At 40.6% G+C, this 14,879-nt stretch overlaps 1 protein-coding gene across 1 annotated transcript in view; it reads right to left on the reverse strand.

The window, feature by feature from the left end:
- Nucleotides 1–1,576: 1,576 nt before the first annotated feature.
- Nucleotides 1,577–14,879, reverse strand: part of NRP1 (neuropilin 1) — a gene marked incomplete at its 3' end in the record, with an annotated part of 111,412 nt that continues 98,109 nt past the window's right edge. Inside the window, exons 13-16 of the mRNA XM_082014725.1 lie at nucleotides 9,007–9,144; nucleotides 5,376–5,647; nucleotides 4,779–4,872; nucleotides 1,577–1,866 (exon numbers count right to left, since the gene is read on the reverse strand). Of these exons, the coding sequence (XP_081870851.1) occupies nucleotides 1,577–1,866; nucleotides 4,779–4,872; nucleotides 5,376–5,647; nucleotides 9,007–9,144 (794 nt within the window). The remainder of the gene's footprint in view (nucleotides 1,867–4,778; nucleotides 4,873–5,375; nucleotides 5,648–9,006; nucleotides 9,145–14,879) is intronic.

The raw sequence follows: 14,879 nt of genomic DNA on the forward strand, positions 1-14,879 counted from the left end.
CCATCACTATCTGCACTTCTGGTCAGACGGAAGCCTCCTGGCGTGAAATGCCAACTGGATATAACCGGATGGTAAGAACATACCCTACATACACTGTGGGATTTTATTCTGCCCTCAGTACCCATGCGTAAGCCCAATTAGCATTGATTAGCATGAAAATACACATTTACTCAGAGAACAGAACTCTGGGTTCAGGTAGGGGCAGGAGGAGGAAAGTTTCTCATTTTAAAGGCAATCTTTCAGTAAGCGAATTATTTTCCCTAGCGTAATTAACAGGCAAGCTGTTCAGGATAAAAGACATGTTTCATGACTTCAGGAAAAAAGATACTGTCACTTTATGCTGTTAAGAAGAAACCCAAAGTTCGACTTTGGAGGGTAAAGTTAAGAATTTTCCCTTATTTTTTAACACAAACTCTAATAAATCCTTTGCCATTACCAGCAAGTTAAAGCTGCAGTTTTCTTTCCTTGGCAATGGCAAATGCTTATGCAATCTACTCAGAGAGAGAAAGAGAGAGAGGAAGAGAAGAGAAGAGAAAGGGAAAGAGATTTTACATTTGAAAATACATTCTATATGAAAGAACAATAAAAGGGGATATTGCAGCTTTATACAAAAGGGTCAAGAGACATGAAGTTGAAATACAGAAAGCAGAACAATTGAGCCAGGTTGTCAAATCTGATTAGCCCTTGCCTTGCTGCGGCTACTTTCTTACACTAAAATATACTTTTCTTTTAGTCAGTGAGCCATCAGAGTATGATTAAAGACAAGGGCATAACTGCAGAGAAGCAGAGCTGTAGTTAATGTTAACACAATGAGAAGCAGTACAAACAAAAAGGCACTTGAGAGGACATACACTAGCCAGTGCCAAGGACTTTTTTGTTTAGTTTTTAGGCAGTACACTCGGTTACCAGTTGTGTCTGATGATGGCACATACTCTTTTATGGAGTTCACAAGCACAAAATTTAGTACAACACTGAAAAACATCGATAAAATTTGACTGTATTGCTTCGTAAACAGAGCTGACACACTATATCGGTACTGATGCAGCAGTACTTTCAAAAACATCCTAACCCTTCTTTGCCTATGCACAACACGAGCAATTATACACAAATACAGGTGCAGGAGTCCACTAAATTGCTGTTACTCCAATATTTTCTGGGCACTGAGCTACAGACAGCATGTCCATCCAAAGGACCCCACTGAATACATTTTGTGACAGCATCTTGGATTTTGCACAGTAAAAACAAAATTATCCATTAACAGAAAAGAAAAAAGAGGGAGAGAAAGAAAGGCAAAATGAACTATAAGTCAATCATACTTGGTCTCAACACCAGCATTTGATTATTTCAAATAAAACCAACAGAAAAAGCAGACTGTACATGATTCAGATTGTTAACACAGATTGTTGTCCATGTTTATCAGTTACACACTCATTGAAGCTCCTGAGAAAAGCTTGGCTCAGTGTCATCAATGCACTTTTCAGCCTGTACAGTAAAAGAAGATCAACAGTTCCCCAGCACGACCGAGCTATGTCCTTCCATCCCGATTCTCTGAAACTTCTCCAGTCGCTTTATACCTTCATGCTTCCGAGTATGAATTCTGTGTGTTTAGTTTATCTTTTTTCAGTTTTACACCATCGACCAGTTCAAAATTGTAATTCTCCAGTGCAGACAAGTTCCTCTCTGACATCCCATTGTGCCAACAGGCACAGTACAGGACAACTCCGCAGATGGCTCCTAAAAGCACCCCAAGTGCACTCATGGCTATGATGGTAATAAGGATCGGATCTAGGGTCTTCAGGACGTTGCCTGGTTTCCTGGAGATGTTATCATCATAGTGCTCGCCTGTATGGTATGGAGGCGTAAACCCTGAAATGGAGTAAAGGATTGCAAAATTTTCAGACCTGATTCTAGCTAGAACAGTGTTTGATGAGTTGAAATTTGGAGAAAGGGCATCACATAAGTTGTTTTTGACATAAGTTGCTACAAAATTTGAAAACCCAAGTTCTTGGAGATAGCATAAATAGCTGAAAACTGTAATGTGGCCCAAATAGTTATTTATTTTTTTCATACTGTTCTCCAATCCTTGAATATGCTGCATATTAGTAGAGGTCTGATCCTGCCTTGGATCAAGTGGGAGTCTTGGGAATGAGTAACAAGACCTTTGGATTACATTTTGACAGCCTGCAGTATTTAGCTCAAAAATGTTAATTAAATCTTATTCAGCTCAGTGAGAATGTTTATAGCTTTAGACATCAGTTGGGAATCTCCAGCCATTTTGCATCCATTTCCACTTCCCTGACTTCAGGATTGGACCTTGAAATGGAAATAGTGACAGAACTGACACAGAAGAGCACTCTGCCCCCTTGTGTAAAATATTTAGTGAGTATCATTATGTTTTCCTTCAACCCTTTCAGTTTATGAAAGAGATCCAATAAGCTCTCAAACCCTGCTAATTGTTGCAGGAAAAGCCAAAAAATCTTTTTGGACAAAGCTTGCTTTCACTGAAATCAATGATAGCAATCCTGTTGACTGTAACAGAAAAAAATTAAGCTCATTGTCTGAAAAATGCAAGTATATTTTATTATCAGGACAATATGACAATTATGAGCCATTTAATGATCCATTTACAGCTATCATCATTGAAAATGATAATACTGTGGTAGACTGGTCATAAAATGACATTTTCAGCCAGGTCTGAGAAACAATTAGCCTGAAGAGTTTTGAGTCTAATTACCTAGATACTGCGTGAGTCATAAATTGTAAGATATAAAGATAGTGGTTTCTTCAGCTGTGGACAAGACTTCTAGATAACAAAATATTAAGGAGCTATAGTGTGCATGCATATATATGTATACAATGTAAAAAATTATGTATATAAAATTTGAAAGGTTTGAGATGAGACAGGTATAAATAATACGAAGTCCATAAGATTATATGACATAGAAGAATAAAGCTATTAAATCCTAATAAATTTAAGTCTCCTTAGCATCTGATCTAGATAAATCAAATAACTTTAATACAATATGCAGTTAGAGAATTAATCTATAAATAAATAAACAGAATACACAAATTCACATGAAAATGCACTTTAAAATTAATTCCCTTTTAACAATAACGTAATTTTTACCTGTTTGATTACTTTCTGGGTCTTCTTCTTCATCTATTTCATTCTCCACATCAGTTGATTCTAATGAAGCAAAGAGAATTGACATTGATTATTAGGGTTACAAACACTGATTGACTATCATGCTGGCAATAATGGTATAGCAGATTTTCCTGTGTCGGAGCATCATTATGTCAGCTTGACAGAACTGTTCATTATGATGGGCTCTGAAAATTAATGGAGAAAAAAGAAAGATTTAAAAACTCCTCTCTGCCTAGTCTTGGCATTGTTTTAGTTATCAGCAGGGGTTTCCCATGCCTGGGAAAGAGAAATCAGTGTGATGAATTAGCATCTCATTTATTCTATTTACAATTTTGGAGTCCAATTCCATAACACTTCATCAGCGTAGGCATAGTTAATCACAAGAATAGTTTCACTGACTGTAGTGAGACCACTTGTGTTTGGGCTTCAGGCTGAGCTTTTGGCTTTAGCTCCCATAGGCCAAAATCTTTGCTCAGCATTTGGTTTGAACAACGAAAACATATGGAGATAGGAAAGAAGTTACTTTCTCATTCTGGGGTCAGGTAAATACCATCGCTGTGGTCCCAGCAGCCTTCTTGGCACTGAGAACACTGCAGGAGGACCAAGCAGTGCATCCTGCCTCTCTTTCCTCCTAACTGTCACTCTGGTGGCATATGATGAACCCCAGGAGATGGACTGCGTGATAAAAAGAGCCTTCTCATCCTGCAGTGAATTTACCATGTAGCTGAAGTCTGTCATGTTACCCTCGAAAGGATATTAGCTACAAAAGGTGAGAAACACCCTCTGTTATTGCTCTCAGTTGTGTTGCCAACTCGCATGGCAAAAGTTTATATTTCTAATGCTGAGGGTTCTCAGTTCTATTTCCTCTCCTACATAAAGTCATTGCTTCATCTCCATCGTGAAGGACAGGTTCACTAGCTTGTGTTTATCTGGGGTTGCGGCTGCCAAATTACGTGCGGTATGCAATGCACATATGATCAGCAGTGACTGGAATAACTCAAGACTGGCCAGAAATAAAAGGACTCAAATAGCATCTCAGGAATAGCCTTTCTCAGATGTGGAAAAGGCCATGTTCTAACATTACTTCGTGTCCCATGTGTCTGGGAGCTGGTGACTACAGCAAACGAGTCACAGCAAACTCAGAATTACAGGATAGCAGAGGACAGAGGAGAGGCCATTTCACCCTATCTGTGTACCCTGTAAGGGTGTAATGGTCCTCTGAAATAGAATTCAAGTAGGCTTGGTAGTAAGGGATCTAAAAAGCGTGAATAAATAAAATTGGATTTTGAGGATTAGATAAAACAGAGAAGAGCATTAGGAAAAGCAGAGAAATTTAAAGAGGGCAGCAATCTAAAATATAGCTATTTTAGATGTGAGAATGTGAACATGCTGTGACCCATGTCAGCAGGATGCCAGTTCTGATCCAAAAGACTGCAGTTGCTGCAGTACTGAGGTGACATCAGTGGCACTTACTATGAATAAAGCTATGGGCCAGATCAGGATGTTTTCAGTGCAAAACTTCCTATATAGTCAATAACTATCTGTCCCTTTCTCACAGATAGAAACAGCTATCAAAACAAAATAGATAATATTTTGGATAAGATTTCTGTATGTTCTTTCTATTCGTACTTACTTCGGCAATCCTCTTGTGCTACATGATTGTCAATTTTAATATCATCCACAGCAATTCCTCCAGTTCCTTTTCCAATTTCTCCCTCAATGACCACCTGGCAAAATAAGATAATGTTCACATTCTTTTCCTGTTAATACACAATTGCAGCATTCAGGATATCTTAATTAGTTGTTAACACATATCTGCACTTGTCATGATGCCACATCCGCATGTACTTTGATTGTGGTCTGCCAATCTGCACTGCATGCCTTTATGAACTTATATATGCAAATGTGAATTTATATAATGTCAATAACTTCATTAAAGACTTTTACATCAGCAGCAAAACTGTGGCAAGGATGCAGTTTTGTGACAGATGAGAAATGATTTCTAAACTATTTATTTGGACTTCAATAACAAATTCCTTGTATCGCTCAGCTGAGGCATCGTGAAATGCACCACTATTATTACTGCCACAGCAACAGCACCTCATCTGTAGGTATAATACTGTCTACATAAATCCTTCAGCGATATTTTCTGCCACGGTGTATAAAACATGACCAGCAAGGTCTTACTGGCCTCGGCTCTGTTAGTTCAGCGAGGAGCAGCCAAGCTCACCTGATAGTGTTTCACAGACTTGTGAAGAAGAACACGTCCTTCCTTCCAGAAGTTTGCCTGGTGCCCGCTCAGGGTCCACAGCACCTGGTCGTACTCGTCTGGCTTTTGGTACCGCAGTTTGATCTTCAGGGTGCCGACGTGTGCGCCGGACATGTGGTACCAGAAAGTCATGCAGTGGGCAGAGTTCTGTGAGTAAATCACGGGGCTCAGCAGTCGGGCGACTTTCCCTTTCTGGCTTTCGTCAGCTTGCGAGTAAATGAAATTGCCATCTCCTACTGTGACAGAAGGACTGCATTAGGAATAGCCACCAGCTTTCCTTTTCTTTGTTTACCTAAGAAGCCCCGACCACCCCTGATCACTTTGCTTGCTTTCCGTGCTGATGGGCCAAGCCTCGCAACCGAGAGAGTCGGAGGGCGTTGGTTTGGGAGCTCTAGGAGAGCTGATGTTCTCTAAGGAGAGTTTATTTCTTCTGGCAGTCTCTTTTGCTGTTCACTGGGATGCTTTGTGCTGAGAGTGAACCCTAACAACATGTTCACTACATGGCACAGATGAGGCATTTTCTTTTTGTCAGGGAGGGAGGGAAAAGCACGTTTGGTGCGACACGTCTGCTCCATTAGTCAGCGTGCACCTCCTGAAGAGAGTCAGCCCTAGTTCAGCAGGCTAGACAGAAATCCCCCGGGCCTAAACTACACTAATTGTGCAAAGAGCTATTTTTAATCTCTGTTTAAAGTAATATGTTCTTGAGAAGGCAAGATTAGAATGGGAAAAACGCTGGAGGATAAAATAGCTTTGAACAGCCATGATCAGAGATCAGGAACTGAAATCTAAACAGTGCTCCTAAATAGAGCCTGAGCATCGTCACAAACGGTGCCAGAGTTATTCCCTTGGTTTTGGCAATAAAATATTTGCCTCTGTATATTTGTGAGCTGTTTCCTGAAATACTAAGATGATCACTAACATTTTCTGAAGAGCATAATGGATTTACACATGTTGAAATCTGAACATCTAATACACTTTACTTGGAAAATTACTTGCTTAATCACACTGGGAGAGAAGTATGTGGGAGTGTGATTAGTTTGGTAACAGAAAATTACTAAGTAAGATACTGACTACAGAGAAGTGCTTCTGATTTACACCAACCAGGCATCCATTTCAGTCAGCTTTTGAACAACTTCTTTGCAGAGAATTATGGTGGAAAGATACAAAGTTCATCCTGGTGTGTGTAAGAATAGATTACCTGTGCAATGCACTCACACAAAAGGACGGAGATAGCATTTACTGGCATTGGTATAAAGTTATTTTGAAAATAGGAGGGAGAAAAGTAACAATAAGAAATACTGTTCCTCAAATGCTGAAATAAGTATACAAACCTCTGTTTATACCAATGCTTAAACAAAAGAAGAGTAAAAAGAGGCAAAGGAAGATGTTTTGGGAAGGGTGAAGCTTTATCAACATTGATCTTGCTTATACACGATATTCTTGAATTTAATTTGAAATAATGTGTAATTGAGACTTGCTGGATTTTAATGGTATAGTCCTGCAGCAGTGAAGAAGGGAAGGTGAGCATTGCCACTCCGGGAAGTACAAGAAGGACAGGGTAGTAAAAGGTGAATCAGGAACAAAGAGGAGTGGGTTAAACCCAGTGGTTGGAAGGAGTGGGCTTAATAAATGAGAAAGAGAAATATTCTAACATGAGACAAGGACGTTTTCTTTTATTTGGATTTTTCTGTGGGCAGCCAGTTATCCTGGCCAACATGCATGTGGAAATACCTGGCCTTTGAAAGAATTTTATAGGGGAAGATGATGTTAAATTCACAAAAAAAATTAGGCTTTTTATTTCCTTTTTTCTATCTTACTGCAGTAACAGTCCAGCTTCTTCAGGAGCAGTGTTTGTGCCTATATGCTCTTTCCAACTTTGCTTCTGTGCAGAGGGCAGCACAACATGTGCAGATCTCATCGAAGAATGGTGATAGGGAAATGCAAAGGGAGGAGAAAAGGAAAATAATCACAGCGTTAGGATGGCTGTCTCAGTTGGATGACCTAACTTTGGCCAGATTTAATCATAACATGTATAATTTGAAGTGACATAGAGCATGTCCTGCTGTCTTAAAGCAATTGCTGTTGAAGAACACTTCTGTGGAGTTTCTTCAGCTTTATACAAGTGCAGCTGAGAGTAAGGTATGCCTGGGAGTTGCTCATTGTGGTCTTGCTGTGTAGCAGTGACACTGAGGGGCTTGTTTGGGACAGCAGTGCCATTCAGACTGCTCGCGGTTTGCGTTCACATCCACCCCACTCATTCTGTACCTGCTGGCAGGCGAACGGCAAACCTGGCAGGTGAAGGTGCCGTTTGAGTTGAAGGAAAATTTTGGAAAATATTGAAAGTTAGTGCAGTAAGGAGAAAAAGGGGCTGCCTGTAAAGCTTCCTGAAGCTACAGCTAATGGAACAAATAAGTCTTTTGCACTAGCAGGGCCCAGTGGAAACAACAAAATCTCATTTGAGGAATATAATTTCTTCATCTCTTGACTGAAGACAGGTTCAGTCTCTCTATAATCCTTGGTGGCAAAGTGCAGATAGCTCTCATTTCCAGAATATTATTGCAGTGCTGGGTCAGGAACTCTGTCTTCATTGTCTTAATTAGAGCTTTACTTATGCATGCCTTTTAGATTTTGTCAGTCTCTGGCTAACATAGCTTTTAACCTCCTTTCAATGTCAGATCCTACTGAGCCATTTCACTTTACATCAATTTTTCCACCATTACAGCCTTCACTTCAGCTAACTGCATTTAGTTAATTTGATGCCATTTATTTGTACAATGCCATTTATAGTCAAAGTATTAGAAGTCTTTTTTTTTTCCCTGAAACTACTGTACTTGTCTTAAGATTCAATTGAAAGTGTCTCAGAATTTAAAAAGTCCAATTTTGTCTAATTTCCTTGTCATTCTCATTAGGCAAAGGGGTTGCAGAAGTGGGGAGGGGGATTCATCTCAACATATTTGATTAATCTACATGTATGCAAGAGAGCACACTAAAGTGAGAGGCTGTGCAGGTCATGCAGCGCACTGCCTTCTCCACTAGCCAGCAGCATGTTTATTGCTTAATTATGCAGACCCACGAGTTAGATACTACAAAACCAACCAATCAATTTCCCAGGGTGATATTTCTGGAAAAATGAGCGAAGGTATGGCTATAATCTCCAACTCCTGCTGGAGCGGAGGGCATGGAAATATGTCCATCTGGGAAGTTTCACTTATAGGACCATCCTGTGGTGAACAGTCTGTGTAACCACAAACTGGAATAATATGAGGTTTTTTCATGACTCTATCACTTGGTAAGTAATATTTGCAGAATATTTGGTCATTCAGGGTTTTTTCTATCCCAGGTGACAGTTATCCAAAGGGAAGTCAGAAATATCTTCAATTCCTGACAATAAATGATCTTTATTGCCCAACAGAAAGGACAGTTATGGTCTGTTGTGACTACATGTAACAGTTTAGGTTGCCTAGAGAATCATCTTTGTGACTTTACATATTTTAGGTATAATTCACTGTCCTCTTGTTTTGGAAGGCATGTTAGCATTAAGCAGAACAACCTCTTCCCATGTAAAATGGCTAAATCATGAACTCATGATTACCTGTGTGGTCTTGAATTGGCCCAGTTTTGCTGGTCAGGATTGCCCACTTTAAATCCACCTGGTTGTCGTGCTCCCAGTGGCACAAAGTCTTTTGGGATCCCCAGCCAAAGGCACAGTTGAAGTTGTATAGTGGCAGCTCTGCAGGGAAAGAGGAAAAAGGGGGGAAGAAATGTGGTTATTAATTGCGTAATTCGTATTTTGTACTTCAAAACCAAATGCATGCATTTGACCATTAACAGAACCATTCCTACTTGAAACTCTGAGAAGCCATACCAAGAGCAGCTCTGCTGGGAAACAGATGAAGAATGACTATTTCTAGTAAATGATGTGGTTGTTTCTTGTCTCTTTATGACCCATATTTTGGGATTTTTTTGTGGTTAGCTTAATTCTTCTGATTTGCCCACACTAGCTGATAAGTGTGCTGTAAAGAGATATGATTCAAAAAGAAAGCTCTGGCTTACTTATCAGATATATTTGCTGGTTGATAATATCTATTTGTACCATAACTGTGCAATATTTTGCAACAACTCACAATAAGATTTGGACAAAAATAAGAAAGGGCAGAAATACTAATGGAATGTCCTTGGCAGGAAAGGATTTCTTGTGAAATGTATAGTATGTGGCTTCAATAAGGAACTTATTTCAGCGTCTTCCAGACACTTAAGTAGGCCCACAAGATGGCAGCATTGAAATGGACAAGTTGAGATGGAAAAGGGACAAATGTGGCTGATTGCCAAATGAACTCGAAATAAGCTTCAAAACAAGCTCCACATAAAACATGGGAAGTCTGGTATTATGGTCAGGATGAGATCATATCTTGCTTTCAGCTTCTCTTCAACTCTGCCCAAAGGTTTAATACATAGTAGCTTATTTTCTTCACTGGAACTTGGAATTTGAATGGAAAGATTATACAAAGATAGCATATAAATACCTTGCATTTCTTCTTTTCAGAAGCAGTTTGAAATCTTTTGCGTTTTCGGTTCCTACCCCATTGGTATGAACCTTTACCTCACCTTGAGCAATGACAACTCCCAATAGAACAATACCCTTCCCACAGCAATGTGACCAAATCCTGAAGTCTTTTCTCAGACATGACTCACACCTTATTAAAGGAATAACTTAGGTTTACTTTAATGAGATGTTTTGTGCAAGTATGAACTAAGAACAAAGGCTCTGTGCTTCCATCAATATCAGCTCTGGAGGAAGAATTGTGTTCTTTTGCTTTCTTACCCATTATTAAAAAAAAAAAGCCAGGAAAGATAATGCAGCCCCTAGAATGTGTTTTCTTTATTGTGGGAAAATATGGAGAAACATGGGAAGTGTGTTGGGGCCTGTGGCTGGCTAGACCTTTGAGGTGGAGCTCTTCCAGTCTGAAGAGGTAAAGACCTCCTCCATGTAGTGAGCTGCCCAGGGAAGACTGGAAAGGCCTTTGAACTCATAACCCAGATTTTAATGGAAAGTAAACTAGAATAATCATTTTATAACACAGAGAAAACCTCAGGTGAGTAGGTTGAGACAGAATGGATATAAAAAGGGTTCATCTATCATTCTCTCTTGGCCTGCTGTGTCCTCGTTTGGGGGGTCCTTGCTCCCAGACACAGTTTTAACTCAACTTGCTGGATTCCTGCATTACAGCCACTGTGCCCTCTCCTGTCTGGCTCCTAGAAAATTTCTTTCTGTCAGCAGAGAGTTCTGAGCATATGGCAGCTCCTGCCCTGTCCCCCGCCTGTCAGTACCTCGGCTGTACTGTGGCATCTCTCGGCACTGAGCCCTCGTTCTTCGCTCCTTCCTTTCATCTGCCCCATCCCGCCCGCCTCCTCCCTCCCTCCCGCTGGCCTCCAGAGGGGTCTACTCCACATTGTCACGAATACAGCATCCTAGCTGGGAACAAACGAATTAAACAGATAATGTCTGGCACGGGAATTCAATGTGGAGAAAACATGTTTCCTGGAGGACCCTAGCCCTTTCTTGGAAAGGGGCAGATCATGGTGAATAATCTCTCTTTTGGCTCAAAACACTGAAGAAGCAGAACTCAGCCTGTGCACACATGAGTGTAGAAAGACAATACATTATATTTCTTTCTCCAGTATTTTTTTTTTCTAGACAATGGGACCATGATCAAAGACAACTTGCCCAGAAGGGGACATCTGAAAATCAAGAGGAGTTTTTAAAGAAACAGAATGACATTGAAATGAATTAAAGGATTTTAAGTTCATGAAAAATAGCCTTTCATTGTCAAGGAGGCCTAGGGAGAGCTATATTGCATGGCTTTGACATTAGAGCCATGAAACAGAACTTTAGAAAAGGTCTTAGGAAACGTAAAACAAAATTAACCTTATTAATCACGAAGGATTATATCATGCAAAGCTAGTGATAACCTGTGTGTATTCAAACCACAAAAAAGGAGAACAGTGGTAGATAGATCACATAAATCTGAAGATATCACACAGCATAAATGAGCACATAGCACAAAGACATTGAAAGGACTGGTATTGTTCAACTCTGAATAAAAATAAATAGCAGAAGATACAGGAGAAGTATGTAAATGGATGAAGAATCCAGAGGAGGGAGATGACAATATTCTGTTTTCTCCATTTCATAGCCTGAGAACTGTGAGATATCCAGTGAAGTTCAATGTGGATCAAAGTTAAAAATATCTCATATGATGTGAGCGATACTTGTTTGCCTCAAATGCTGCTAAGGCTGAACACAATTGAAAGAGAACTGGACACTGAAAAGGGTAAGGAAAATATCTGGAATTTAATTGTTAATTCTAAAGTGCAGGGAATGGCAAAGGCCTTTTGCTTCATGGTCTGAAGCCAGCTCTGAACATTTGGATTAGGAGAGTTTCAAAGCAGAGCTAAATTTCACAGCGCCATCTAATAGAGAATTTCTTACACTTTCATTTGAAATATATAGAGTCCAGGAAACTGGCAAAGAGCCTAAGTCTGATATGCTTTGGCCATGCTTGGCTTTGGTCTCACAGACAGCACAGTGTAGCAGAAAAATGAACTTTTCCATGCAGAAGTTAATGAGAATGCCCTGGAATTGGGCTGGATTTGACCAGTAACCTGCTCTCAGATAGCTATTTCTTGCTAGGTTCCTATTATTTTCTCAAAAGTGATTGTGTTAATGTATTCCTTAGACAATCACAGCAATGGGATTGAAGGTCAAAGGCAAGGCATTTCAGAGTGCTCTTATTTTACGGGCTCCTTAAACATGCCATCTCTTATTGTCTATTCTTATGTCTCTTCCAATGCTTCTCCCAGGGACCCATAAAAAGAAAAAATAGACCTGCTAGCCAATTAATAACAGGCACTTGTAGCATCAGGATAGGTTCGTTAGTTATACGGACAATGGATCTGCCCCAGAAAAAGACAGAATAGTTCAACGCTTCTATTAAAAATCCCAGGGGGCTGATACAGTAGCTCACAGTAAGATACAGGCAATCTGTCCTCTTCTTTGTCCTTGAAATATAGCTTGGCAACTCTGGGGGAAGAAAGGAAAGTAGGGACAAGTAGCACTTGCTGGGCTCCCTCCGCAGTGCTGGCCCATTCCCCTGCTAGGATAATTCTTCTGCCAATACGTGATTGATCTCCGGGTTTGTGTGTATTGAGAGGATGAAGAAAACCAGCTATTATGTAACCAAATAGCAGCAGTTCAGATGAGAATCTGAGAAGGAGGTGTGACGAAATCCCATATGCCTTTTTTGAAAATGTAGGGTACGTGATACTGAATTAAAACAGATTTATCCTCTCAAAGAATAACCAACAGCTGTACTTCTTGACCACATCTTGCTCACAGCTGGAACCATTACTGCACATGAACAAGAAAGTCATTTGAAAATCTAGTTGAGTGAGTTTCTTGCAAGTCCATTAATCTTTTGTGGCCCACAGACTTTGACATATTTTTATAACTCCTCCAACAAGAGGCAAGAAAGAGCATGATGGCATTAAAGATGCTATGAAAATTCTCTATAGGATGCTCTTGCCAAAGGGTAAATCAACATTAAAATGGGAAATTACAAACATAATTTGGACCACTTCAAAGTAGTATATTGGGTCTGATTCATATTTGCATTTCACCTTTTTATATCCCTTATGCTGGCAGCACAGAATTATCTTAAATGATAGTAAATGATAATCTAACTGCTTTAATAGCCCTTTATTGATGCAAAGTTGTCCCACCTTAAACGAGAATCAGACCTATTCTACCTTCAAAAGATTTCTTAGCATAGACTTTAACCTCAGGATTTCTTAGTTATATTTTTCTGAAATAGGTAGTGCCTGTGTGAAAAACAAGATACTTTACTTCCTGAACAGTCTGCTTTGTGAAGGACTGAGCTTACATGCTGAAAGCACATAACGTAAATGAACAGCTTGCTCTGTATGTAAATGGCTAAGAGTGAAGCATTTCAAATAGTCCTTTGGAATTGAAAAAGATGTGTTCAAAAATACTAGATGTTGATGAATCTTAGGACTGAGGCCTGAAAGGTATTTACCTTGACAAACAGATCTGTTAAAGGCATATTTTTTCGTCTGAGGAGGAAAGTAGATCCCCTCTTAAAAAAAATCCAAACCTTTAAACATTTTTAGCAGTTTGAAATCATGATTCTTTTTTATTTCTTACAATTCAGCCCTCTTGAAATGAACTGTAAAAGTCTCCTTGATGGAAAGCTTGTTTATGCATGGAGGCTTTCCAGCTATTTGCTCTTAACTGTTTCTATAGTGTATGAAAGCTGGTTGGAATAGGATAATCTCAGGCTTTGACACACACAAGCATGTTAGTCTGGGTTAACAAGATTAGTGGTGTTTGCAGGCTTGGATGCAGGCAGGAGGACAGCTACACGTGGCGTTAGCACCCGTTGCAGAAGTACCTGCGCCACGGCAGGCGCTGCTACTGAGGGCTGGCAAACCTCCGTTCTGAATCACCGTGGCACAGGCTGCTGGGGCCAGCACCGGCGCGGTGCAGCGTGTGCGGGGTTACGCGCTGGAGCCTGCATCCGGCAGCTGATCTGCTCTTTGGCTTGGAGTTCACCATTTACCTCAAGGTGTAGCAGCATCTTAAGGTAAACCATCCCTTAGAGGGAATTCAGGCTCAGTCCTTGGTGTGTTAAATTCATACCTCGTTCAGCTTAAGAATAGTTGAAAGAGCCAGAGTGCGCTGATCCTCAGCCAGCTGAGGGCTGGCGGGTCCCTGGGCAGCTCTGTAACTTCAAGGCCAGTTTAAACTATGTTGTTTGTGGCTGCCGAGGCAGACTCTCGCTCCCTGCTGCACGGCCTCTTGCTCTGACGTGCTCCACGGGGCCAGCTAGGTCCACCCGTGCCCCTTGAGCAGAAGGAAATGCTTACACCACCTTCATGCCAGGAGGGGTTTCCCCATGTTGAGGGGAATTTCTGTCTGCCCCTTTTTGGGAGTTTTCTGGCTGGTTTTCAGGGAGGGATTATGAAGCAGCTGGAAACCTTTACGTCTTAAACTGGAGATTCTGGAAACCTTATTCGTATTTATTAGAACCTGACTGATCTCTATCTATGATCTTTGTAATGTGTTGCCATGTGGGAGCCTGGAGTTTGGGATGTGAACTTGTCCCTTATTCCCCGGAAGGAAACAGTTGCTACCAGCACAATGCAGGGAAGTAGCATTGGCATGCTCCGAGGGGAACCTCAGAATCTCCTTTCGTGGAGAAAAAACTTGGCTCATCACAGGGTAAGCGAAGGTGGTGCAGGAGGGAAATAAGGAGAGAAAATGAGGATATCTACATCTCTGGCAGCAACAGTCAGTCTATTACTGGAGAGTCCCACCCAAGCCAAAGGGATTAAACACAACCTGCAAACGTAACTGGCTCTGGGGAGGAGGGAGGAAAACTGCGTGCA

Source organism: Phaethon aethereus (genome assembly GCF_964289735.1).
Source record: "Phaethon aethereus genome assembly, chromosome: 2".
Classification (NCBI taxonomy): domain Eukaryota; kingdom Metazoa; phylum Chordata; class Aves; order Phaethontiformes; family Phaethontidae; genus Phaethon; species Phaethon aethereus.